This window comes from Brassica oleracea, chromosome C8 (genome assembly GCF_000695525.1).
Source record: "Brassica oleracea var. oleracea cultivar TO1000 chromosome C8, BOL, whole genome shotgun sequence".
NCBI lineage: Eukaryota > Viridiplantae > Streptophyta > Magnoliopsida > Brassicales > Brassicaceae > Brassica > Brassica oleracea.
Window position 1 is genome coordinate 33,833,544 of NC_027755.1, and position 27,545 is coordinate 33,861,088.

The 27,545-nt window shown below is 35.8% G+C and overlaps 7 protein-coding genes across 10 annotated transcripts; 3 read left to right on the top strand and 4 right to left on the bottom strand.

The window, feature by feature from the left end:
• Positions 1–377: 377 nt before the first annotated feature.
• LOC106312396 lies at positions 378–1,164 on the bottom strand. Of its 2 annotated transcripts, none has more exons than XM_013749909.1 (2): positions 994–1,164; positions 378–929 (listed from the first exon to the last, which is right to left on the bottom strand). In XM_013749909.1, the coding sequence occupies exon 2, from the start codon at positions 918–920 to the stop codon at positions 549–551; it is 372 nt and encodes a 123-aa protein (XP_013605363.1). In that variant the 5' UTR covers positions 921–929; positions 994–1,164; the 3' UTR covers positions 378–548. The 2 variants fall into 2 exon arrangements, with proteins under 2 accessions (XP_013605363.1, XP_013605364.1); XM_013749910.1 differs by having other exon boundaries at positions 378–922; positions 994–1,101.
• Positions 1,165–3,280: 2,116 nt separating this feature from the next.
• On the bottom strand, positions 3,281–4,792 carry LOC106310932 (E3 ubiquitin-protein ligase TRAF7). Its single transcript, XM_013748156.1, has one exon. It carries the CDS (start codon positions 4,722–4,724, stop codon positions 3,327–3,329), a length of 1,398 nt encoding a protein of 465 aa, XP_013603610.1. The 5' UTR covers positions 4,725–4,792; the 3' UTR covers positions 3,281–3,326.
• A 1,327-nt stretch (positions 4,793–6,119) lies between these two features.
• Positions 6,120–9,860, bottom strand: LOC106312121 (suppressor of mec-8 and unc-52 protein homolog 2). Its single transcript, XM_013749515.1, has 10 exons — positions 9,640–9,860; positions 9,413–9,553; positions 9,262–9,311; positions 9,042–9,159; positions 8,902–8,950; positions 8,739–8,828; positions 8,268–8,336; positions 7,841–7,964; positions 6,610–7,346; positions 6,120–6,508 (listed from the first exon to the last, which is right to left on the bottom strand). The coding sequence occupies exons 1-10, from the start codon at positions 9,690–9,692 to the stop codon at positions 6,233–6,235; spliced, it is 1,707 nt and encodes a 568-aa protein (XP_013604969.1). The 5' UTR covers positions 9,693–9,860; the 3' UTR covers positions 6,120–6,232.
• Positions 9,861–9,888: 28 nt separating this feature from the next.
• On the bottom strand, positions 9,889–12,667 carry LOC106312122 (putative SOS response-associated peptidase YoqW). 2 transcript variants are annotated; one of them, XM_013749516.1, is made up of 8 exons: positions 12,350–12,667; positions 12,114–12,258; positions 11,949–12,034; positions 11,424–11,536; positions 11,200–11,283; positions 10,752–10,861; positions 10,590–10,655; positions 9,889–10,514 (listed from the first exon to the last, which is right to left on the bottom strand). In XM_013749516.1, exons 1-8 carry the CDS (start codon positions 12,442–12,444, stop codon positions 10,020–10,022), a joined length of 1,194 nt encoding a protein of 397 aa, XP_013604970.1. In that variant the 5' UTR covers positions 12,445–12,667; the 3' UTR covers positions 9,889–10,019. The 2 variants fall into 2 exon arrangements, with proteins under 2 accessions (XP_013604970.1, XP_013604971.1); XM_013749517.1 differs by having other exon boundaries at positions 11,200–11,265; positions 12,350–12,665.
• Positions 12,668–14,557: 1,890 nt separating this feature from the next.
• On the top strand, positions 14,558–16,352 carry LOC106309241. The gene is made up of 2 exons (XM_013746292.1): positions 14,558–14,638; positions 16,200–16,352. Exons 1-2 carry the CDS (start codon positions 14,558–14,560, stop codon positions 16,350–16,352), a joined length of 234 nt encoding a protein of 77 aa, XP_013601746.1.
• Positions 16,353–17,216: 864 nt separating this feature from the next.
• LOC106309645 (probable E3 ubiquitin-protein ligase RNF144A-A) lies at positions 17,217–18,511 on the top strand. The gene is made up of 2 exons (XM_013746719.1): positions 17,217–18,237; positions 18,316–18,511. The coding sequence occupies exons 1-2, from the start codon at positions 17,345–17,347 to the stop codon at positions 18,392–18,394; spliced, it is 972 nt and encodes a 323-aa protein (XP_013602173.1). The 5' UTR covers positions 17,217–17,344; the 3' UTR covers positions 18,395–18,511.
• A 2,925-nt stretch (positions 18,512–21,436) lies between these two features.
• Positions 21,437–26,602, top strand: LOC106307351 (phosphatidylinositol 4-phosphate 5-kinase 3). 2 transcript variants are annotated; one of them, XR_001263327.1, is made up of 8 exons: positions 21,437–21,663; positions 22,285–23,668; positions 23,756–23,921; positions 23,992–24,102; positions 24,203–24,512; positions 24,625–24,700; positions 25,917–26,328; positions 26,427–26,602. XR_001263327.1 is itself a non-coding variant. In XM_013744285.1 (7 exons), exons 2-7 carry the CDS (start codon positions 22,431–22,433, stop codon positions 26,227–26,229), a joined length of 2,214 nt encoding a protein of 737 aa, XP_013599739.1. In that variant the 5' UTR covers positions 21,437–21,663; positions 22,285–22,430; the 3' UTR covers positions 26,230–26,383. The 2 variants fall into 2 exon arrangements, 1 of the variants encoding a protein (XP_013599739.1); XM_013744285.1 differs by lacking the exon at positions 26,427–26,602 and having other exon boundaries at positions 25,917–26,383.
• The last annotated feature ends 943 nt before the right edge of the window (positions 26,603–27,545 follow it).

Sequence of the window (27,545 nt, forward strand, 5' to 3'; positions counted from 1 at the left end):
TGATCCAAAGTTATCATTTCCAGTTTCATCATCCATAAATATCATGAAATAGCAAACCACAATATTTTATACTAACAATAGTCGAAATTGACGGAACAATTGTATAGGCGAGATGATATTATACTCTATTGAAAGGTCCACATTTACAGTATTGGAGATGGTCTAAGTAGCTACTCATATGACTAAAGACAAAACATACCTTCTAAGTAGCTTTTCATACGACTAAAGACACAAAACAAAACAAAAAGCAACCAGTATGAGGACAGCCTCATGCTCTGATTCACGCTCGCTTGAGACAAATAACAAGCTTCAACCAACCTAATGAGATCTAAAGATTGTAGATGCTCTTCCAAAATCCCAAAAACAGAGGGCTTAACTGATTTAAAAGCAGATGTTTGCATTTGAACCGTTTGATCAGTGAGGATTCTAAGAACAAAAGAGCTTCATCATAAACAAATGTCACATAATGCATCCAGGTTTACTGAAGCTTGACAATAACAATTAACAAAAACAATATATAATATAAGAAAAAGGATTCTTCAATCTATTTACTCAGCTTCCTCAACAGAAGCTTCGATTCGAAGGAGAACGAATCCAACCGCAACGCCAACGAGAGTCAGAGCGTTCATGATTGCAGCAATCTTGAAAATCTCTCCGACTGCGTTACAGGTTGAGGTCAAGGCTCCTCCACGACTTGTGCGTCCTTTGAGAGACATCACGACGTTAGCAAAGCACTGTTCAGTGCAGACTGGTAATCCCATAGAGACAACCTTGTTGTTCTGTGCCTTGAGACCACCGTAAGAATTTAGTCCTCTTACGTAAGAAACTTTCATCTCCGATTTCATCTGTGCCTGTCCGGATTTGAACACAGCTCCCGTTCTTGTCCATGCAACCACCGCCGGCGCCGCTGCTGTAGCCATTCCTTTTTGCTGAAAATTACATTAGATTGTTTCAGGATATTCAATAATTAACAGGAGAGAAGAGAGAGGATACCTATGAATTAAGTTTTGAAGGATGCAACAGAAAGTGGGTCGACTCAAGTATGAGAGAAGCAAAAGAAGGTTAGCTTTATATTTTAGAGAAATAGGAGATTGCGGATAAGGTGGGTGTGGCTGCCACAGCCACTAACGACGAGAGATAGATAGGATAATCAAATATCCGTGAACACACGTTTCTCATCGCTTACTCTTTTCTCTTATTTTTTTTTATCTCTTTTTTTCATGATTTCACTTTTACCGCTCCTTAATTTTTCACCCCCTTTTTTTCCTTCAAAATTATAGATTCTCTTCTTTTTTTTGCACGGCATTACGCAAATAATTTGTTTTTTTAAATTCTGCTTACAGGGGATCATCGTTCCGGTTAAGCAAATAAGAATTTTCCGATGTCCTAGGATCTATCTTTTCGTTTGCGGATTTTGTATTCTAACACGTTCAGTTTTAGATTTTAGCGTTTTTCTCATCTTCTTTTGAGATTTGAGTAACCAGATTTTATATCCCATTTGAATTTAAGGATCTTTTATGTTGGGTCAACCCAGTACTTCTTTTCGGACCAGAGACAGTAATGAATCATACATTACATTTTCCGCCACATTTTACTTCAGCTCTGTATGAACCTGAACGCTCCTAGTCCCAGCCTTTCCCAAACTCCGACCACTAGTCGCACCAGCTGTCCCATTATGTTGTCTGTTATTTAAAACTATTAACATTAAGAATATCTTCCATTAGTACTTATGGAATATGTCGTAATAGTTAGAAAACAAACATTAAAGTCATTTGTCTATCAGAACCATTCGTTTTGTCAGTTAAACAGAGATCCACCATTCATGACTCTATTGAAATGTCCTAGTTTATGTGCTATAATATGATGTACTGAAATAAGAAATGATGATTTTAAATAAACACAAATATCTTCACTCATATATTCTCTTTAAGCGATAACAAACACTATCAAACGAGTTCACTTTCTTTTTTTTTTGGACAAAACGAGTTCACTCTTTTAAACTATCAATCACAGTACTCGTTTTCACTCTTATTCTCCTACAAATTTTCACCGACAGCTAATGTTTTGTATTCTACTCTTTTAACCCTAGTAACAATTACTTATTCTAATACACTTCATATGCTTACGCTTTTACCCACAAAATCTCAATGGAATTTGAATCAATACAATAACTGAAGAGGACGTGTGGTTACGAACTCACCACAAGCAGACCTATGACGTCAAGCAGTGACCTACAGAATTTTCCCCAAATCTTTTCGGCTTTTAACCAAGGACATAACCATCCATTACTTGCCAAAATGGTACATTCAATTGTCCGTCTATATTATTTGTGGGTAATTTTCTAATTTGGACCTCTATTGAGTACATTAACCTAAATGTAGTTTTTATTAACGGGTTTCTGTAACGTTGATGTCACTTGTTTTCTTTGTCGGAGTGATGCAGAATCTCGTGACCATCTCTTCTTTGAATGTTCCTTCACTTCGCAGATTTGGGAATATCTCATGGCCGGGGTTTTGGCCAGTTCTTATACTAAAGTATGGTCTGAGATTGTGCCTCTTCTTACTCGGACTGATTGGGATAAGAGAAGGTTATTTTGCGCAAGGTATACCTTTCAAGCTATTATACATATGGTATGGAGAGAAAGAAACAAGATCAAGCATGGTGAGAATCCTTTACCCTTGGATGTAATGAAGAAGATTTTGGACAAAGGAGTAAGAAACAAATTGAGTATCTTGAGATTCAAAGGAGGCAAAGGAATGGAGAATGCTTTACAATATTGGTTTAGTACAAGAGTGTAAATACTTGGAATATCCTTAGAAGTTTGATAGGATTTATCTCTAAATAGGTTTACACTTGATGTAATAAGATTTTTTTGGTGCATAAATTTAACATTCATTAAAAAAAAAAGAAAAAAAAAAAACACGTGTCCACAAAAAAATATCAAACACAAAATATTAACTACCTATTATCTGTTTCACAAATGCACTAAAAGATGGATTTCGAACTTTCGACTAAATATATAACAACATGATGACCATGTAACTTTTTTTTTACAGTTTAAAAGTGCTAGAAAATTTTCAGAAAATGTGCACAACATAAATAATTATTATCAAGTTTGAAGAAGTTACAGGGTTTAATCACAAATATAGGAAGATTACAAAAAAAACCTTTAGAATTAAAAATGTTCAAACTTAGCTCCACGTTATACAACACTGCATCATAAAACTATATATTTTTTTTTGCATTCAAAGTTAATATTAAAGTAAAATGATTCGTTCGAAGTTCATCCAAGCTTTGTTATTTGGGCAATAAACCACAAACCGTGATTAATGTCTCCGATGACTGCTGGCTCCACCAGTGGACGAAGAGACACTGCCCTCGGACATAAAAGGCTCCGAATGCGATATGACCTGTTGTTGTTGTTGCTGGTGCATCATGCCGATTTGGTTCATGTCAATGAAAGATTCTGAAACTCCCCAAACTTTTACCGACTTATCCAGACTTCCACTATATACAATCCATTTTTTGTCTTTATGTTCCGACACTTCACGGTCTGCTTCTACCGCCAAACATTTTACAGGACCTGTGTGACCAGTAAGCACAGAAAGACATGTATGAATATTTGCATCTCTCTTCCACACACATATTGTCTTATCAGCAGATCCACTAAAGACAAGGCTGCCGGCAACTTCAAGGCAAAGAACAGCAAGCTTGTGTCCTTTCAAAACACCACCGTAGTTCAACTGCTTCTCTCTCTCCCAAAAATTCACCAAACCGTCACTCGAACCAAAGTACACAGCAGCACCATTCTTACTCACAGCCAAAGCAGTGACTGCACTTTCTTGCTTTGTCAACGTCTGCATGAGCGTGTGTTTTGTGTATTTTCCTTTTTGCTCACGTTTCCATGCTTTTACTGTTCCATCAGCTGATCCGGAGAAAACAATCGCTTCGGTTGTTGACACCACTGAGTTCACAGCATCATCGTGAGCTGGGATCGATTCTAGACATTTCGAATCAGAGATTCTCCACACCTTGATGGTTCGATCCCACGACGCTGAATACAACAGCCCTTGTTCGTCATTTAAGCTCAGACAAGAGATAGCATCTGCATGCTTGATCCAAAGCGCGGTGCGGTTCTTCTTCACCTCAACGTAGTTTCTCGGTTTGAGAGAGGCCTTGAAAATATCCTTCAGAGTAGGCAGCGTGCCAGACCGTTTGTGCAAGCTTTGGTTCTTTGGAGATACTTTCCAAACGCGGATCTTACCGTCCTGGTGACCCGTGAAGATTTTCTCCCCTGAAATCACAATGGCCTTTACCAACCCACTGTTGCATTTAAATGCGCTGAACTCCTTCAGATTCTTCCACACGCGTATGTTTTTGCTGTCGGAACCGGTGTAGAGAAGATCTTTCGTGGCCGCTAAAGAATAGATGTGGCCTTCTTCGCGAACAAGCGAGCCAATAAGGCCGTTCTGAGGTAGATTTTCTTCAACGTTAGACCATTGGGTTTGAGCAAATGGATTCGCTTGGTTCCAAGGAGACATCATCATTGGAGAACCTTCGCAGCTCATTCTATCGTACATGCCTGTGCCAACCGCAGATGCACTGCTGTTGCGTACGCCGTACTCTTCCTCTGTTTGTTGAGTCGTTGTGGAGGTGAGATTCGGATCAGAATGCATCATATTGCCATATTTTGCTCTAGGAATACTATCAGCTTCGGCGAACATTTTGAATGTATACTTAACTTCTGGTTCTTGTCGGATAATTTAAAACTTTTTGAATTAATTATTTCGTAAGAAAGAAAGGATATTAGATTTTGAGATTGGAAGGGGGTTGGGTTTTCGCTTAAGAATGATGATGTGATACAAATATAGCTGTGGCAGGGAGCAATTAGAGAATGATTGGTTAAACTTTTTTTGGTTATCGTGTCTGTCAGCTTAATCTAATTCAGGAAAACTCTTGTTGATTCATCTTCCATGTTACACATCGTGCTAACTATCCTAGCGATCTTTTACTATTTGTATCTTCCCTTCAAATAGATTTGTAGTTTTTAAGGGAGGCAGCAGAGAATTACCGTTAGAATAAATGCCAGCAGAAATAGAAGGAAATTAATTGGAAGTGGTTATATTATATTAGTCTACTTCCATGCCGAACAACTACTGGTTTGTAAACCATATGTCTAGAATGCTACTAAACATAAGTATCATTATTTTCACATAGATAACCAAAATATTTGGAAACAAGACTAGCTTTTGGGGTTTAAAATAGATAAAAGAGCAATCACATATTTAAAATCATTTTTGAATATATTATATATTACATTATAAAATAATTTTTCGTTCACCTTAAATTATAGATGTTGTAAGAAGTTTAAAAACTTTAGAGACTTTTGCTGAAGATACATGTCATCTATTAATTTAACCAAAAACTTCTAACATTATATCTAAACTTTAGACACTTTTAGTATATTTCTTTGGATCGGCCCTGAAAATATTGGGGTACATGACTATAACAGCCTGAAAAATGATTTGAAGAACTACATGCATGATGCATGTAGTGTCTTATTTCCACGTGGTGTGATGATGAAGACGGAGTCAGACCAACCACAGTCTGATATTTGATATGTATGTAAGGTTTAATCAGTACTACAATCCCTAACTTTACCATCTCATGGAACTTCCTGGATGTTAGGATGAGAATTCGCTCGCCAATTTCCCTTTTTTCCCGCTTGAGGCCAAGCTTTTTCTCGTGGGGGTGGGGTATTGATACGCTTCAACGAGTATATTTCAGGAAGAAAGGACAGGAAAAGAGCAAGGATGTAGGTGGTAATGGAACAGAGCATTCCATGTTACAACTTGAAGAAACAGAGGAGTCAGAGACTTGAGTTGGAATGGAGGGTTTGATATTTGTGGAGGGAAGCAAAGCCGAGGTGTGAGACAGAGGCTTTGCTTGAAATATTATTTTCAAATTTTAAATAAAAACTTTGTTGTCATTTTCATTTAGGTTTGTATGCTGAGTACTGCATGAATAGTCGAGATGAGTCCTTTCCCTACGATCGTCATGAGATCGTAGCTTTCTCAGTGGAGTAGCTCAATTACTAACTCAAAATCAAAGAGTTTACAAGTAATTGTTGTTGAGATGTAAAATCCTTTTAAACTCTGAAACTCGTGATAAATACTAACAATCCAAATACAAAATAGAAAGAGACAGTAGTTACATAATTGAGAAAATAAACTCAATGCTTGGATCTCTTGGGAGTCTGTGAATCGTAGGCATCCAAAGAAGCAACATCCCCACCCTCCTTCTCCATCTTCTTTCTCGTCATTATTTTATTGATCTTGTTAAGCTCGTTGTTAAGTTTCTGGTCACGGTTCTGCTTCTTTGTCTTTCTACCGTCTTGCATCTTTACCCCAAACTGGAACGCTGCTTTTGGCATGGCTTCCTTCTGCTCATTATATTTTTCCCATTCCTCTTCAGTCTCGAAATCCCATCGATGTAAACCCCCTTTTGCCTGTTTCATGTAACATCAACACCCCAGAAACTGTAACTTTTCTCTCTTTCACTATTGACAGAAAAAAGGATATGTGATTGAACCAAGGAGGAGTACATTACCTTTCCGCCCATGTCCATTTTAGACAAATCAGCTTCTTCATCGCTGCCGACAACCTCATGGTTGTACTCTTGGTAACCCGGGTAACACTCTGAATAACTCTCGGATACAAAAGTTGGATCTTTCTCCCGTGCGTCTTTCTCCCTCAACTGTTGAAGCCTTTGGTCATCACGCTTGAACACTGATCCCAAACCCCTATCTTTCTCTTCCTGAGACATTAGTAGAGGATCTTGTAAAATATCCGTTTCTGGTTGGGCGACGTAACTCTCCATTCCAGGCTCTTGATACCCAGTTTGCTCTGCGTATTGGTAATCCTGCCACTCTCCCGGATACTCCGCAGCCAGTCCTTGAGTATGCATTTCACCATATCCACTAATATCTTGCCATTCTTGACCAGCAGTTGGCTGTACTGGACCATACACTGGTTCAGCAAAATAAGAGACTTTCTCCTTATCCCTGGGAGATTCTTCCATGTCCTCAGAAATAGGACTCAGCGTCAAATCTTTACCGGGAACAGTATAGTCGACGCCATCACCAACAAATATGTCATCTTCCTCTGCCCTCGGAACAGGGGGTACTTCTTCTTTGTTACTCAAATCCATATGGTTGATCCCAGCCGGTAATGGCGGCGGAGGAGGAGGAGGCAAAACTTCCCTTTGAATAATGTTCTTAGATCCATTCTCAATCTTAGACTGATTATTGTCTTCATCATATCCATGCGCAATAGTTGACGTCTTTCCTGCATTTGAAGAAGTTGCAGAGAACGTAATTGAGAAGGAGGAAAGAACAAACAAATTGCATAAACATTAACATGGAAAAAAATAAATTAAGATGCCTAAATGACCAGAAACAAGCCGATGTCTTCAACAAGGCATAATACAAATTTCTAAAAGGAAGTCAAAGAACCATGCCTACATATATCGAGTGGCCGCAAAAAGTATTATAATACAACTACCTTCCTTCAGAATTGATAACAAAATTAACCGAACCCAACCAGACATCATAGATAATAATACTAGAATGTAGTTGAAGACTAGGAATACTCTTTACATCCTTGGCTCCCACTTGTTAACTAGACAACTAGCAAATTTAGGGGGAAAGTAGAAACAATTTGAGGAGATTTTAACCAGTCTGTAAGCGAGGGCAGTATTGCTATTACAAAATATCTGTGTTACAATGCAAGTGTAGCTAGGAAATGCACAACATGTATGATCTTACAGTGACGATTATTACCTTTACCATCTTTTTCTTTCTTTTTCTTCTTGAGAACTTTCCCCGTGGATCCAAGGCGAAGGTATGTCATGATTTTAGCAATTCGATCAAGCACAGAACCATCAACATTGACTGTCACAAGTTCCTGTCGGAGAAAAGAATATATATAGCATTAGTGCATGCTCATGATTCAATTATCACCGCAACTGCAGCAGCGCTTTCATTAAATTTTTTCTAACCATGTCCTTTTGACCAATACGAATTTTTGATCCAAGATCAGCAGGAAAAATTATGAATAAAAATATTTTCGAAGAAATGTAATTAATATATTATTTTTACCAAAACCCATTACAACAAACATTTCATATGTAACAATCACTGTGCACAGTCCTAAGAAATCTTCAGGATCAAGAAGACCATTGCAAGAAGGAGTTAGAAATATACGTACGTCTGGTAATGGACAGTCAGCTTTACTCCGATATAACGTGGTCGGAATGTCATGGGTATAGCCGCCCTCCTAAACTCAGCAAAAATAGTAACAAAGAGTAAATCAAATTATTATGATACAAGACTCAGATAATGAGTGTTTTGACTAAAATCATACTAAGGTTAGCTGGCTTAACTGAGTCTTAGACACTTGTGAACCAACTAAAAAATAATTTAAAGGAAACTTCATTCACAATACTACTGAGCAGCAAATAGCAATACTCAACCTTTTTCCTCTTATTTGATCTAATTTTGCAAAAGCAGAACTTAAAAGGACTTTTCAACCAATTCTGCTGATACGATTCTTAAAATAGATTACGTCATATGGTGATTAAATCAATTACAAACGAAGAGTGAAAGACAAAACGTCAAAGTACTTATAGAAGAAGTGTGCAAGCAGAATAGACATATGTACGAGTACATGCATTATTACCATATCATAAACAAAAGTCATTCTGCCGGGAAGGAAGAGCTCATTAGACTTGATGATAGTTTGAGGTTTGACAATCCACTGGTAAACCGACTGAAAGACATGACAAAGAGACATCATATCAAAGCTTAATCCAAATCCCAAAACTTGCGCAAAATTAACATACCTTTGCAGCTGCAGTACGGAAAGTAACTCGTTGATCTTCCTTAGGCGCACTGTAAAAGAAAGAGGAAAAATTTGCGGATAAGGAACAAAAAAGAGTCAAGTAAAAAAAAAAAAAACAAATATAATTAAAAAAAACCTTACCTAGCCTTCCCACTACCACCATCATCTTCAGCGTCAGGCTTCTTGTCAATCTCGCTCCTTACTTTGTTCAGCAGAGCATAATCCAACCCCTTAACCAAATGCGTATGCTCAACATCACCTACCAAATAATTCAAACTCAATTTAAGAGAGAGAAAAAACATTAAAAAGAAGGATCTATCGATCGATCATAATAATAAAAAAAAACAAAAGTAACACGAACCTCCAAGATACTTGCTGTTCTCTATAGAGAGCTTAAGTGCATCGGCAGCACTACACGACAAAAAAAGAAAAAAAAAAAACTTAGAGAAGGGAAGGATTTTAGATTAGAAAAATTGGAGCAAACAGTGGGGGGGGGAGAAACGAGTGTTCACCGGATATCAACAGCGCCGGGAGGAGCAACGGCGTGGAAAGAGCCGAGCTCGGAGGGATCGTAATCAGGATTCTGATTCTCCCTTCGTTCCTTGGCACGGTCTCTGTACTTTAGACTATCCGACTCTTCTGATTTCTCCTCCCTATTGAAACGAAACGAGAGAGGTAATTGTTAATATTATTCATTCTCCATGTAGATTTCATGGAGAGGGGACGGAGATTTACTCACTTCCGACGAGCAGCAGCTATCTTTTCCTTGTAATTAGATTTCGAAGAACTCATTGGATTCGATCTCGATTTCAACTTCTAATCGATTTTGGCTGAATCAACGCCTCTTCTTTCTAGGGTTTACAAACTGTTCGGATACAATATCATCGCCGACTATATTTTTGTTAGCAATATTTCGGTTTGCCGTCCGGTTTACTTCGGTTCTTTTCTTTGCTTATCGGTTTATCTATTTTTTCTCAAACAGTTATTATATAAAAGAGATCTGAGCACAACCTATAAAACAAAGTATCGACGATACATAAAATCCTTGATGATCTACTACAAACCATATTAGCTCTCAACACAACGTCCTCCTCATAGATTGATTTATGTACAAACAAACTACTTCTCATCGAAAAAGAAATGTAACGTAGACTGCGTCTCCTTAGAGTTTCCTTTTCCTTGCTTCTTCCTTCCGTGTTTCCCACAGCTTTTATCATCTTGCAACCTCACAACAACAGACTGTTGTTGTTTCCATGGCTTTTCTTGAGCTGAAAATAACTCATAATCTCGCTTTCTCCCACTCGACTTCCCGGTTAACTCTAAGCCACCAGTCTCCACGGATTCACCTTCTCCATATGTACCCTCCTCAACTTCCTTCTTTACAGATTCAGGATGAGATGCAATGGCTGAGCTTTCTCCAACTAATGCTTCCGCTTTCTCCTCATCCACTTGTTTAATTTCATCATCATTGCTATCCGAGACTAGGACCCCTTCAAGTAAAGGTTCCTCTTTCGGACCAGCTGGGATGGTTTCTTTGTCTCTTTCTTCTGTTTTTGGCTGCTTTGCTGAGAAAAACTTGGAGATCAAACTGTTTTGTGAGGCCTTTAACGGTATCTGTTTACACCAAAACTGCCTGAGACGCAGACTAGTATGCAATAATAAAAAAAGGGGAAACTGGTTAAACCGTACCTGTTGAATACACTCTGGTCCATCAAAAGATAGTTTACCAATTGCAGAGGTTACTGGATACCATACCTGAAAAAATTCAATCTCAAGAGTATGCACAAAAAAAAACAAAAACAAAAAACCTTTGTTACATAGAAATGAGGAACTAAGTAAAGTAAAGCTTACCAAATCCGATTTTTCATAAGGTGCAAGTAATGGCTGCAGTTTCGACGCTGAGGGATCATCTAACCATGTATCGACTGAATCCTTGTCACCCAGAATTACTGGCATTCTGTCTTTAAGTCAAAAATAAACAAAAAGCAACAGTCAATTATTAAACTAATATACATTGCAGAAACAGAGGTGCATTCTGTCCTTGTTCTTTTCTCAATTCAGTTGTTCTTTTCACAATTACAGATGTGTTTTTTTGCAGCTTATCAAATCAGATGTAAACAGAAATAACGCAATTTTACTTAGTATATTACTCGGAAGTTTCATATCCATCCCTGTTATAGTCTTGAACAATGAGGAACGGGTCCACAGAGTATACAGAATTTCCAACTTTATATGTTATGATGTGCTACTAAGAATCAGAAATGTAACATTCATATAATTAAATGTATTTATAACTCACCATGGAGCCAATCCAAAGCTGAGGAGGAAGCGGTTGTCAGAATCGTGAAGGTATAAAGTGTCTCACCTGCACAGAAAAGAGTAACTGCTATCTTGTAAAATTCATTCAAAGCGGACAAGAAATTTCAGCTACCATAAACAAAGGATGAAAATTCATCTCTAAGCGTTGCAGTAAGTAATTACTAGGTAGCAACTATAGAAGATAAAAGATTTCAAACAGTTCACCTCCTGAATTCTGCCAAGAATCAAAAAGAGCAGCAAACACCAAAGGCCTCTCATCCTTAAAATGGATGTAGTAGGGTTGCTTTTTTGAGCCTTCCTTTTTCCACTCATAGAACCTTCAAGATGAATCTCACTATATAAGTATTTTTTTTATAACTTTGGGATATAATAGACACAAATACAACAAGCATGTATTAAGAAAAGGGTTACACATCTACCTACAGTAACATAACATCAGAAATTTTCTTAACAGTTTTGTGATCCTAAACTCTGTACATTTCTCAGATCAAATGGATTCAAACAACTACAAGATAATCTGATCCTACATATATAAGAAGAAGAGTTTCTACAGAAAAATTGGATAATAACAGCAATTTAGCCTTGAGTTTAATTAAACAGAATCAAAAAGAGTAACCATGAAATGAGTAGAGACGGTAACTTCTGAGGAGAATATAAGTAATTAAGGATATCTTTCTTCACATACAGATGAAAGATGGGCTAAGAATAATAAAGAGATAATAGAGATACCCATCAACTGCAACAAGGCACCTATTCTTTGGAAGCAATCGACGAAAAGATGCTTTCTCAGCTACCGATTCAGACCGAGCATTAAACTGCAAAAAATATGATCGGCCTCGGGACAGTAATCAGAGATACTAAACCGATGCAAAAACCAAGTAGCAAAGTTTTTACCATTTTGAAGAAATCAGGCTTATCAGTTTTCTTAGTGAAGCCAGGGACTAATCCCCACTTCATACAGTGAACAGCAACACCATCTTTGTCTCTCCGCAGAACCGGCATATAAGATCCCGGAGCAACATTGTAAGAAGGACGATAACTGTATAAACGACAAAAACAACAGTGTTGGGAGGACCCACAGTCAAATAGAAAGGAAAACTGAAAAAAAAGGAGAAAAAGGAGAAAAAAACCATTCAAGATGAAGAAAACGGGCAGTAGAGCCATGGCGGTGACAAGCCCTGCGGACATCTTCAGGTCTCAGAGTACAGCGAGCCCTGCCGCACATCTTACTATGTTCGTGTCGGAGAAGAAAACCCCTATGACAAATAGAGCCGTCAGGCCTGCTGTTCCCACTAAATCGTTAATCGAACCATAGCCCCCTTTTGGCTTGTTCAATAAATTAAAAAAGATAAAAAGAAGACGTTCGGTTTGGATCTATTCGATATTCGAGTTTAGAGTTTCTCTGAAATTAAAGATTCACAAGTTTGATACGGGTATTTATCAATTTCGATTCTAATTTGGTTCTGGTCAGTTCATGTTTCTAATTTTCAGTGTTAAAGATTCCAGCCATATTCAGAAATTTATAAATTTTGGTTCACGTTCGGTTCGAATATTTACGAATTCGGTTTAGAGTTCACATAACATGTTTAAATTTTAAAAAATAAAATAAAACTCATATATAATTTAAAGTTTTCAAAATCTAAAAAATAATAATACATTACATATTAATTTGAATAATGTCTACCAAAATAAATTAATTTAACATATAAATTGATTTGACTTAAATATTTGAATATGAGTATTATTTAGATGTTTAGACATTTACTTTTGAATATTTGTATATATTTTCAAGTTTTTAGACATTTTAATATATTAAATTTTTTAAAAAAATTATATATTTTAATATACAAATATACTTCGAATATATTTGGATACTCAAAATACTTTGGTTTGTATTGAGTTTGGTTTCGATTCTCTAAATACCAAAATTTTAAACTTGTTTGGATATTTAACCAATTTCGATTCGGATTTGATATTATCTTTCTGGAGAATTCGTTTCAATTTTTTAGATTTTGGTTTTTATCCCCCTGATAGAAGCTCTTGTCACTATTTAAAATTTGATTTTAATTTTTATTAATGGTTAGTCCACTACGATAGTTTACTTTTGAGACATCCAGTACAATATTTTACTTTAGAGACAATTAGAATTTGGTCAATATACCTAAATCATAGAGAAATTAAAAAACTATCCTAAACCATAAAAAAATCCATGTCCACGATAGACATTTATGTCCCCCTTTCCTTTTTATTCATACTCTAGAATTACATTTTGTTTCTCTTTCTTTTTCAAACTTACATCTCTCTCTATTTCTCTCCCAATTTTCTCAACTTCTATTAAGATTAAAGTTTCCTTTCAAATCAATCGATCTTCTTCTTAAATCTTCAAATCATCACCTACTTTATTTCCGACACCAATCATATGGTAACCTCATCCTCCTCTTCAATCCATCTGTGTCACCATCACATCAATAAATTGATGTTTGAAACACCATGGATGAGAGTGAATCATAGATTCAAAGAAAGCCAAACCTTCAAACATGTTCTCTTGGATATCTATTCCAAACGCAACTACTATAACTTTTTCTCTAGTATATGTATCTTTGAGTTGAACTTTTGAAATTGAAAATAAATGGCTAAATTAGGGAATTTGATAACAGTTACAAAGATAACGATTAACTTAGAACAATAGCCTATTTAGTAGCATTTAACAAATCATGTATCAAATCATGTATCATGTAAAGTTAGTTATCTCTCGACATCTCACCAACCATTGTAAAAATTGTCTTACAAGTTAGATAACAACTAACCAAACATGTACAAGATAATGATTAAGTTATCATGGTAACCTATTATGTTCCATCTAACAACCACATATCATATGAAAAAATTGTTTTGTAGCGCAAGAAGTTTAACGCTAAGTTTTATTGTAAAATGTTATATAGATTGTTAGTGGACAACTTGTTTATTAGAAAAAACTTATTATGTACCGAAACCAATAATCGTAATGTAGTATGTCATTTATGATGTAAAACATATGTTAGATGTAATTAATTGGTTTTGCATGTAATACAATAATGATTAACCGTAAAGAATATATAAATTAAATAGATAATGATTAAGTTAGTCCAATAACCAATTTTGTAGCATTTAACCAAATATGTTTCAGCTAAAGCAAGCTATTTATAAACATCTTACCCATAAATTAAAAAAGCGTCAACATCTTTTGTAACAGTTAAAGAAACATATATCAGCTAACGAAAATATATTATGTAAAAATTAACAAACCATATATCTAGCCACACCTATTTGTAGCATCTATCGAACAATTTTTAAATCATATGGCACCACCGGTTGGTAACAATTATCTCAACGTGTATCTGCTCACAAGGCTTAACCAAACATGTTATATAGCGACAAGGGTACTCGCAATTGAAATGTGAAATTCCAATTTCAAGAAGAACCAACTCTTTCTTGATTATACGGTTCATTCATATGGCCATGTGCTCTTACCAACATGCATACATCAACACGTGAATTGAAGAGATCTCTCGTGTATGAGCCATGGACTCGCTTGGAACCTTCAATATCATGGTCAACATCGAAAAAAAACTGATAAAAAGCTATTTTGGATGAACTTGTTGATGAGATAATTTTATTGGATTCACAACGGTGGAAAAAGAAAAGAGAAGAAGAATCTATTTCTAAAAAATAGTGTAATAAAAAATTTGGGAAGATGAAAGAGAGAAAAAAATATTATTATTTGGTAAGAGATTTTAGGGAAATACGAGAGGGAGAAAGAAGAAGTATGGGTAGGGGCTGGCAGGGCTGGGGCTGGGGCAAAGACAAGAGCAAGGATATTTACCTAATTATGGATTTTTCTAGGTATATAGGACTTGATTTCTTTTTACTTTATTTTCTTTTTATTTTAAAGAGAATTCTAAATACACTATGTCTCTCATTTTTTATTAATTATAATTTTCAGCTTTTCACTTAAAACTAATTTACTCAATTATTTATTTCAACAAAAATCTAACACAACTATTATTTAATTTACGTTCAACTTTATCGTATAGTAAATTTACTACTTGTTATGAATAAACAAACAAAAACATCATATTTTATAAAAAACACCATGCATATATATTTTCTATAAGTAATTAAGAAAAGTTTTTTGAAGTAAAAATCAAGTTATTTATCTTTGATTCTTCTTAACCGAGCTAATTTTTTTAGAAATAAATATTTTAATGTTATTCGATGTATAAATCTAATTAAATGAAAATAATAGTTGAACTGTGATATTAATTAGATAATATTAATATATATAATTTATTTTAGCAAAATATAAGAATAAATAAAAGTTAAAGACTAATTTAATTTAAAACTTCCATTCCAAAAAAAAATGAAGATATAAAAAGTATATTAATTTGAAACAACACTGTTCGGTATTTTATTTTGAAGCAAAAAATTATATAATATTGAAACAAAACTTATTTCAGAATAAATCGAAAAGCTAAGTTATAGACGTGGCGGCTTGGCGTTGGGTGGGGAGAGTATTGTGTTTCGTTTGGAGAGAAAAACATTTCATTTCGATTCAACACGAGAGAAAAAAATTTGATCTCGGCCACAAAGAGGCAATTGTGCAGTTCTTGATTTCTCTTGGCGAGAAAGGCGACGAAGGCGAGAAAAAAAGCTTTCCTCTCGGCGAGAAAGGCGATTGTGCTCTTGTTGATTTCTCTTGGCGACAAATCCGACAAAGGCGAGAAAAAAAATTGTTCAGTTTATACGAACTTGGAGTTTCGTTTCCTCAAATTCTATTCTTATTTGGTATAATAGTTGGTGAGAATTTGATCGGATCCTCTTCTGTGAATTAGATGTTCTTGTTTATGTCTGCAATTCTATAAATTTTCGTGGAGTTTTGGACTTTAGTTGTATGTTCACTGCAGTTTTTTATTTTTTGATTGTCTAAGGAGGTTGTTTTAGATACAATTTAACAAGAATCTCACTGATCATTCTAAGGTGGAGGAGGCTTATGCTGAAGGTAAGAAGCAGCTGGAGGTTGTAGAGAGGGTGGTGAAGGTTTACTTGGCATATCCTCCCAAGACCAAGAACATCATGGAACTCAAGCTTCAGTAGTGGATATGTATGTTTGCCACTTTTAATACACTCCCAAAGCTATTTGTTATTGTTATTGGTCATGTTTCTTAGTTATTTCCCAACTATGAGACATTTGCTTTGTGTGATTCTCATGTAATCTTTGTGGCATCAGACCTTTATCAAGTGAAGAGAATAATCTTGTATTAGAGTGAAGAGATAAAGAGTCTTTTTTGCTGATTGTTTTTAATAATAAAATCTCACACAGTTCTGCAGTTGTTTGCATTGAAATGTTCCCAGCTTTTCTGTAATTTATGTCTATTTTTAACACTGATGCCGTTAGGTTATAAATCTCTGGATTCAAATACATTATTGATCTCTTGTCAGAATTTTTGGGAGAAGAATATTATGTTAAGAACAACAACAATATTGTTGCTTGCGTTGGTTTTCCATAATAAGAACAGTTTTGAGTTTTAAGCAACAAGATCACAGAAGATCAAAACAAAAGAGAGTATGTAATGAACATATATGACTCTTGTTCATATACATGAACAATTGAAAAATGATTTAATTGAAAACATTTGGAACAAATTTGGTGATGAAGATTAATAATTATTGTATCTTAATATTTAATCATGTAATAAATGAAATTTTAAATTTTACATGTTTTTAAATTTAATATTTTTTTTATTGCTAATGACTCCAAATTGGAAAACACAAGTGGACATAATATTTTGATTAGAGTCCTTAACTATTCTAAAAAAAAATATTAGTTTAATAATCATAAGGACTCCAATGGTGTGAAGATGCTCTAAGAATGAAGGGTTAGGGATGGTCTTAGCTGATTCTAATTTGTTTGGTTGATGATATACAATGAGATTCCCCTGCTTTTTATTTTTATTTTTCAATTTTATTTTCATGAAAAATATGAAAGACAAGTGTAGAACAAGTGTTTTAGCCATTGGTCCAACAGACCATCCGAAAAAGGGTCGCGTAAAACCCTAACCACATACTCTTCTTCTACTCATCACGAAATGGCGACACGAACGGACACTGCACCTGTCTTCGATCTCAATGACTTCCCCAGAGACATAGACCAAGAAGATAGCGACTGTTACATCTTCTCCGCCCCTCTCTCCTCCCGCGGCTCCACAAAACGCGAAGCCATCTCCGTCGAGAGTTACGACCGTGATCGCAGCCTCAGAATCAAATCCGAACCGCCAATCTTCATAGATCTCGATCAATACAACGGCGGAGAAGATGACGACGACGACGATCTCAGAATCCTCCGTTTCCCTCCACCAGCTCGCAAATTTCTAGAGACAGGCCAGTCCTCGAACAGCAAGAAGCCCCGGAGAAGGCCCGTGGCCTTCTTCGACTGCGAGATTTGCGTCGAATCAAAACCAACGGTCGAGTCGTTTCAAATCAGCGGGTGCCCTCACTCCTACTGCAGCGATTGCGTCTCCAGATACATCGCCGCTAAATTACAAGACAACCTGCTCTCCATCGGCTGCCCTGTCTCCGGCTGTACGGGGCGGCTCGAGCCGGATCAGTGCCGTCCCATCCTGCCGCGGGAGGTTTTCGATCGGTGGGGAGACGCTCTCTGCGAGGCCGTGGTGATGCGTTCCAAGAGGTTCTACTGTCCGTACAAGGACTGCTCTGCTCTGGTTTTCTTGGACGAGGGCCAAGACGGCGGCGATATGAAGGAATCCGAGTGTCCTCATTGTAATAGACTGGTGTGTGCGGCGTGCGGGACGCAGTGGCATCCCGAGATAACCTGCGAGGAGTTTCAGAAGCTGGCTGATAACGAAAGAGGAAGAGATGACATTTTACTGAAGAAAATGGCGGAGTCTCACAAATGGGCGAGATGCCCTTCTTGCAAATTCTACATTGAGAAGTCTCAAGGTTGCTTATACATGAAGTGCAGGTAACTTCTTCTTCTTTTTGATCTTAATAATGCAAATATTTTAATGAAAGTTCTGAGCTTTTTAATACTTGTGTGCAGGTGTGGGTTGGCTTTTTGCTACAACTGTGGAACACCATCTAGGGACCATACTCATTATTGTTATAGTTGCAAGCGTTGACGCTTTAGATTTTTATTATGTAATATTTTATGATTTATGGATTTGGATTTCTGTTTAGCATTACAACTCTCTTTGGATCATCCTTATTTATATGGAATTATCTTAAGCGCGTGTTCACTTGGGGATGAATAACAATTTGAGCCTAAGGATAGGGAGTAAATATGGAACACGTAATTATCTTTGTTTCCAGTGTAGTGGTTGCAACATATTGACTACTGATGGACAAAGACACAAAGATGTTTGGTTATAAATCTTAGTTTAAGAAACATAAACTTCCAATAATAGACAAGAACAATTTCTGAATGTTGACTCTTCTTATTTTCTAAATTTCTGTTCACTATTTAACAGGGGTTACAAGTTAACGTATAAACACAGAAGGCATAATTGGCTAATTCATCAGTTATCTCAAAACAGACTGCTTGAAATGAAAATTATCATGTCCTAATCTTTGGAATAGATTTATGCAAATAACTCAAAACTAGTTCGTAAAAAACCTACTCTCAAAAAATAACCGAAGAATCCACTTTCCTTTTTTTCTTGGCTCTCGGCCGGAATTCTTTTCCGGTGCTCTAGTTACCATGTTGAGTGTTTTCCTTTTTGGTTCTGGTGATCCCTTTGTTTCCTTATGATTTTAGTGTGACCCTTTTTGTTTGAAACAGATCCGGCTTTTTAGTTATGGTAAATCTGTTTCTTTCCTATGTCGTGAGCAGATTTATTCCTAAAGTTTGGAATCATAAACGAAGTTTTTGAGAAGCCCACTTGGTCCAGTGATTTGACCAAAAATTTATTAATGCTTATACACCAGGAGGTCTGAGTTTCAATTCTCGGAGAAGACGAAATTATGCGAATTAATAGAGAAACGGCTTATAAGACATCTGCAACATGGCGCAAGGAGTACCGTCAAGCATGGATCTGATAGAGAATTGTCGGCTGTAAAATCGTCTGTAATATTTCTCAGAGTTTGTAATTGCATAATATATCCAGTTTTAAAAAAAACGAAGTTTCCATTTTTCTTTTATTCTATTTCCCTTTCAGTTTCTTCTTTTCTTTATTGTTTAGCCAGCCTTCAATCAAGGATGCTTCCGAAGATGCAAATATCAGGTTGAAAACTTCAACCAATTGGAAGTACGAGAGGATTGCTATAACGAGTATGCGAGCAGAATGATTTAGATGTAGTAGAGCTGAAGACTTGAGAATAGGATCGACAGCCAAGTTGGAGACAGTCTAAAGATCACTTGGAGAAAAAAACAGATGGATGTTCACCCTGGACAAGGAAGATCTCGTCGTGGAAGTTTCATAAAGGCTTAGTAAATTATTACTAAATCATTTAGGGAATTTGCCATATTTGGAGATTTTGGAATATCTCTTTGGCATGTTGGGTTAGGCGATTGGCTATCATGTATAAATAATCTTCTTTGGCATGTGTATTAAGGTAATCACTCGAATTATGTTCTTAGCATAAGTGTGTTATGTTCTTAGAATAAGTGTGGGTCTTCATAAAATTTTAAGGTTGAGTGAAAAGCACAAAAGGGTTAAGAGGAGAGGTTTTAAAGTTATGTATTCGACTTAGGACGTGTGAAAGCTAAAGAAGAAGTCAAGAATGTCTTAAACTTGTTGAAGTTATATTTAAAGAGAGATTTGTAAATTCATATTAAAAGAATTCTAATATATACACATATCTTTGTAGATACATACACTGGTAGATTTATGTTACAGTTCCTACTATAGTTTTTGCATTTACAGTAGCATCAACGTTAATGCAATTTCTAATCTAAATAGTCACAATATGCTTAAATTTTATTTTGAAAAGGAAAAAAAAACAGTACAAATAACACAAATAGGCTAAGCATAGTGCATTACAATATTGTAAAACAAACGTGCGCATACTCATGGGTAATACTCACCTAGAATCCTTGTACGAAAACATGTTCTCGGTGACTGGATACTCGCCGGAAAAACGTGCACGATGAGAGACTGTGGCGTCTTGGCTTTACTCGGTCAATTTATCAGAAAAAATAAAAAGACCATTATTCTTGTAGATTTAAAGCTTGAAATCACATATTAGCTTATAGATGTGTTAATTTTAAGTTAAACCCACAATATCAACAAGAAAAACAACAAAATCACAAGGAAAAAGAAAATGGCTGTGAATTCGTAGTCAAAAGGTTAAAGACGAGAATAAATTGGTAATTTCTTAGTTCATTTAACCTAGTCTTGATTCTTTAAAAAATGGGCACTCCTACCTTCGAAAACGAGACTTCTACCAATTGTAGCGGACCTCTACCCACACGATTCAAATTTGGTATATATGCACATATTTAATATAAATAGATAAATTTCTTAAAATTAAACTCCGATTAATCTCTATGTAATCTCCAATTTTTCATTTGGCCCTAGGTCAATCCGAACGTAAAACATACAAGGAATGCCTAGCGTATTTTTGAACAGAGCCTAGTATAAATAAAAATGTCCTATACAAACTTGGAGAGTGTCACACCACCTTGTAATATTTTCTAATAAAAGTTTGCTACTTTTTCTTTTGTTTATAGTTTTTGTTTATAACCCAACCGAGTTCAAGCCAAACTAAACCAAAAGAATTTAGATTTGTTTGAGTTTTGTTTTTTAACCCTGAACATAACCAGAATCTGCTAAAACTATTGGTAACTAATTGTGGTTTTGTGATTTGACTTGTGAGTTATGAGTTGTGACCCAGCGGAGGGGAGAGTAATATAAATTTCTGACTTGTGGCACATGATGTAAGACCAAGATTGTAGGCTTGAAGCACGTTCAAAAACATTGTTTATGTCGCTACAGACTTAGCTCCACCTAAAGCACCGCATATTCTTATATGATATTCAAACATGAACTAAATCTTCTCGAAGCCTAATAATTATAAACGCACAAGCATTTTATTTTGTTGTTGTCATCGAACAGAAAAATAATTTAATGATTTTTTAAAATAGGAAAATATTGCAAGATTTTAAAAGATCATATGATAGAGGCCAGCACGTTGTCTTGTTGCAGGCTACATAAATAATCAAACAACTTAGCAGATACACATCTAACGGCCAGATTTTCATCGTTGAGCTGATCATTTTATCTCCTTGTAAGAGAGCTTCACCATTCCTAGTTTTCCTGATAAATGCTTCCTTCGATCTTCATTCTCTGCTTTCAACTTTATATAACTTGCGTCTCATTTCCATCAAACCTTCTTTTCTGGACTACTTTTTGTCGGGTGACCATATATCATTTTCTCTTCAACTATTCAGGTAAGCATTTTACTTTTATTAGCTTTCTCAGATCTTTTGGGGGTAATCTACGAGTAACACTCATTCATAATCTCTCGATGAGTCCATCTTATCTTTCCTTTTATTAGTCAACGAATCCAATCCTATTAATGAGCTAAGAATAAGACATTTTTCTTATTTATTAACCAATTCGAAGATAGAAAAGTAATCACATTAGAATGAACATAAATGATGGTCGATCCTCTTTTCTGTTTTTCTGATTGAATTGATTCTATATTTTGAGATGACAATAGAAGTCTAATATTTTTCTTTTCTTATGAAATTATACTCCCTCTGGTTTTTTTATATGACACTGTAGAGATTTGCACACGAATTGAAGCACCCATTCTATCCTCATCATTTGTCACTATATTTTGCATTGTTTATATTGAAACAAAAAAATGATTCGAAAACGACATTTATAACAAAAGGGAGGGAGTAATGAACATAAATGAAGAGAGATTATTTTATTTTATTTGTTCATTCTTTTCGTTTTGATGCAGTATATATTTATGTGCTATTAATGACAACAAATACTTTCAGATTTAGACAGATTAATTTTTTCCGTCATTGATCACTTTTTACATGTATAATTAATTACAGAACAAAAAGGTTTGATTGCTGAATGTTTAAGTAGAAGAAACAAACAAGTCTGGAAAAAAAATCAACGGGAAATGTCAGAGTTGATGACTTTGGTGCTGTGTTGCCGGCGGGAGTAGAGTAATAAGAAAAGTAACATAAAAAAAAAAATGCAAGAGGCTGTATTCCTCTTCAGTGAGGAGAATCTAAACAAGGGGCAATCCTCAGGGGGTCGTAGCGGCGGGGCCACCAAATATAAACAGAGTTCCCGTCGCGTGGTCCCCACAACAAACTGCGAGCTGAGTGACGGGAAGGCCGAGATTAGAATAGTAGAGAAAGTTTTGAAGAACGGTGACCTCTACAACGGAGGCTTATCGGCGGGGGTGCCTCACGGTACAGGGAAGTATCTGTGGTCGGATGGCTGCATGTACGAAGGGGAATGGACACGTGGCAAAGCGAGTGGGAAAGGGCGTTTTTCTTGGCCGTCTGGAGCTACCTACGAGGGTCAGTTCAAGGATGGTCGAATGGACGGGGAGGGAACGTTCATAGGAATCGACGGCGATACTTACAGAGGGCACTGGCTCTGGGGGAGAAAGCATGGCTACGGAGAGAAGAGGTACGCGAACGGCGACGTTTATCAAGGGAACTGGAAGGCTAATCTGCAAGACGGTAACGGACGTTATGTGTGGAGCGATGGGAATGAGTACGTGGGAGAGTGGAAGAACGGTGTTATCTCTGGGAAAGGGATCATGACTTGGGCTAACGGAAACCGTTACGAAGGGATGTGGGAAAACGGAGCTCCGGTTGGGAAAGGGGTTTTGAGTTGGAACGAGGAGAAGACAAGTAATAATAATCAGTTCGGTGGGTGGGGGAGGAAGAACAAAAAGAAAGACGATGAGATTGTGCAGCAGCAAAAGCTCTCTTCGGTAGAAACTTTGTCAAAGACTACCAACTTTCCGCGGATTTGTATATCGGAGCTGGAGGATTCAAACGCGTGTGATAATGTAGAGGCGGGGTCGATGTTGAGTCCGTACACGAGCGAGTCAGATACAGGTGATAACGCGAGCGGATGTGGAGAGTATGAGTGGGCAAGGAGCCCTTTGCTTTTGGAGAGTGGTGGTGCCATGAGTTCGCAGCAAAGTCCGAGATGGCTGGACGAAGGGGATGTTAAGAAACCGGGGTATACAGTTACTGCCGGACATAAAAGCTATGATTTGATGTTGAATCTACAGCTTGGCATCAGATATTCTGTTGGCAAACATGCTTCGGTTTTGAGGGAGCTTAGGCATTGTGATTTTGATCCCAAGGATAAACAATGGACCAGGTTCCCGCCCGAAGGATCTAAGTGTACACCTCCCCATCAGTCCATCGATTTTAAATGGAAAGACTACTGCCCCATTGTGTTTAGGTATGGGAGAAATATAATAGGAATTGAGTGACTCTCTAAATATATGTTTAATTTTATCTAATGGTTCGTTTATTGTGGTCAAAACAGGCATCTAAGAGAGTTATTTACTATAGACCCAGCGGATTACATGCTCGCTATTTGTGGAGATGAATCTCTTCGGGAATTTTCTTCTCCTGGAAAGAGTGGAAGCTCCTTCTACCTGACTCAAGACGAACGCTTCATGATTAAAACCATGAAGAAATCTGAAATAAAGGTAATTTTGCTTTCACATTGCTGTAGGGCCATAATAATAACATCACCTGAGCTTTGTAAACCATCCTTAGGTGTTGCTTAAGATGCTCCCAAATTATTATGAGCATGTCTCGAAGTACAAAAACTCATTGGTCACCAAGTTTTTTGGCGTGCATTGTGTCAAACCAGTAGGGGGGCAAAAGGTATGGGAAATGTTCTTTTGTTACATATTTTGTTGATTATATCAAATAAAAACATTACTTCTTGTTTTGTGACAAAAATAAAAAATAAAATATATAACAGACTCGGTTCATAGTGATGGGAAATCTATTTTGTTCGGAGTATCGTATACACAAACGGTTTGACCTGAAAGGTTCATCGCATGGCCGTACGATTGACAAGGATGAAGGTGAAATCGACGAGACCACAACACTCAAAGACTTGGATCTCAAGTATGTCTTTCGACTCGAGACCTCGTGGTTTCATGCCTTTATCAACCAAATCGACATCGACTGTGAGTTTCTTGAAGCTGAGCGGATTATGGATTATAGTCTCTTAATTGGTCTCCATTTCCGGGAATCTTGCTTGCGTGACGATATTTCCTTGGGGATCGGTATTTAATCATTCATACATTTCTTTCAACTTATTTCATTTTGTATATATTTTTTTTTTAATTTTGTACTTTTCTCCTGTTAACTGAGAAATTAGCTATTTTGTTTATTTAGGTCGAAGAGATCAGGAAGACAAATTGATGAGAGGATATAATTCGCTTCCGAATATGGACTCTGTCACGCAGACTTGGTACCTTCTCTTACCAATTTATTTTGGATAAATAAATATAAGACATCCCTTATATATTATTCTATTTGTTTCAAAAAGATATAAGTTTTGAAAATTTCACATATATTAAAACACATAGAAAATATTGATTATTAATATATTATTTTTTATAGTTAACTATTTCAAAACTTTTAATAAACATAATCATCTTTTTAATTTTTTTACTATTTATCATTTAATAATGCATTAAAATGTAATTTTTAAAAAATATTTTTCCACAACGTGGATATTTTCGAAACGGAATGAGTATATGAAAAACATTACAATATGTGAGCTATGTCATATGAAATCACTAGAATGATTATTAAAATCCGTAAAAGAATATGTTGGTGCATCTAAATATATATTATAATTCTTATCAAACTAACTGTAAAATTAATTAGTAATCTTAAAAAAAAAAATTCATTCTTTCTTTAAATAAAAAATACGATATTACCTAAAATGGTTAAAATATATGATAATTAATGATTTTGATTAATAAAAATTTGATTTTCTTTATTATTTTTTTGAATTTTATATCAATAAAAGAAATTAAATAATCACATTAATTATATAATGAAAATTAGTTATTTTCGTATATGTTATATTTTGAACTTTTAAAAATAATTATAAATTACTAAAACTGTTAGAATTTTTACATTGAAAATTTTATGACTAATAGCTTTAATGTTTTGTATAACAAGATACAAATTATAATAGAACATATGAGAAGGAACTTTCTTTTAATTGATATTCAGATTAAAATATAGATCTATTCAATATCGTTTAAATTAAACTATATATTATATAAAAGTTCCTAAATATTTTAATTTCTGAATTTTTAAAATATGTAACATACTTGAATTGATAAAAAAATTTTTATAGTTTTGATTTGCTCAAATCACTAAAGTATATTTTACATATTTTATTGGTATTTAAAAACTTATATATTTAACGCTGACAAAAAAAACTTATTTATTTAACAAATATTTATAAAATATTTCACTCCACCTAGAGATTACCTAGTATATTTGATAAAAGTTACAAAACTAGGACTTGTATATAGTAGTAGTTTGTGCCAGTTTCGTTGTGTCGTCAATTTATTACTGCTACCTGGGTTCAAACCTTATAATGCATCTGGTTAACAAAAAAAAAAATATGCCTCTTTGACAATATTTGTCTTGCGTTGAAAATGTAGTAATGGACCATTAATTAGACTTGGGGAAAGTACACCCGCAAAAGCAGAGCAGGTGAGCAGATTTGAGGAAGAAGCGTGGGAAGATGACAGCATTGACAACTCAAATCCAAAGAATACAAGGAAGGAGGTTGTTGACGTGATCCTGTACTTCGGTATTATTGATATTCTTCAAGACTATGATATCACCAAAAAGTTAGAGCACGCCTACAAGTCACTCCATGCAGATCCCACTTCTATATCAGCTGTTGATCCCAAGCTTTATTCCAAAAGGTTTAGAGACTTTATAAACAAGATATTTGTTGAAGACAAATGAGAAAATATAATATGCAACAGCTGCACAAGTTTAAAGACCAAGAATCTAAAGATCCACCAAGAGTTATATTGTACATTGGAATCTCTAGGCATGTGATTGGTATTTTTAACCTTTGGCTTTTCAATTCTGAATGTTTAAAACGTGTAGGCCATTAAACACCATGAAATCAAACACCTAGTAATGTTGCTCGATTTCAGGATGTTGAAGATATTGCATGCGGCTGTTTTAACATGATTTTATTGGAGGGGAGGGGCGGGGAGGTGGTTCATAAATTTTATTGGAGAGGATAGATTTTTGGTGCTTTCTCAAAAGTTTTTTTTTTGAATAGTTTGTAAAATTTGTTCAGAAAACACTTTTGTACAAGATTTAGCTACTTAAAAACATAGCATTGTTTTGTTTGTTAAAAACAGAGCTTAAGTCTTGTAGCAAGCCATGACTGAAGTAGTCCATCATACTTCCGGTTTCGAGTAACATTGATTGTGAGGCATTGGTTCCTGACCTGCATGTCAATCATCTTCACCTTCGATGCAGTTGGAGTTTGGGAAATTCCATGTTTTATGTTATCCGGTTCACGCCAAAGTGAATAAAGAGTGATCTGTAAAATATATCTCAAGAGGAAGAGAAGCTTTGTTTCTTGCGTTGAGTCGATAAGAAACCCAATTAAGTCCTCCCAATGAATAGTATACCGCGAGAGGAGAGGAGCACTAGCAAGGTCCGACCATACTTCTTGAGAAAAGTCGCAGTTAGAAAAGAGATGGTCTCATGATCCCGGATAGTGGTGGCAGAGAATACACATCGAGTCAATACCCACATTCCACGCAAGCATAAGGTCTGCAGTTGTTAACCGATTATGCAAGGCCAGCCACGTGAGAAAAGCATATTTCGGAGTAAAGTTAGTGAACTAGACACACGAATACCAGCTCACTATTGGTGCAATACTCCTCAAAAGATTGCAAGTATTTTATGTACTGAATTGTCTTTTGAAAGTCTCAGCATTATGTTTCCATAAAGGAACGGCATCACCTACGGTCATGTTTAGATGCTGTTGGTCCAGAGTTTTTTCGATCATACCATAGATTTCCGATCTGTGTCATCTTGTTCGACGAGTTAGAGTAGTTGCTACACTTGCAGTCAAAGAGATTCTCATATCAATGCATCTCCTCACTCTAACAAGGTAATATATACAATCTTCCCATACCAGACAAGGCATCAAACCAAAAAGATGTTGTCTGTCCATTCTTAACTTCCATTCAATGGAAATATTTAGCTTTGTCTCTATATTTCAGTTGTTTCGCAACATCCAAGAATCCAAAGAT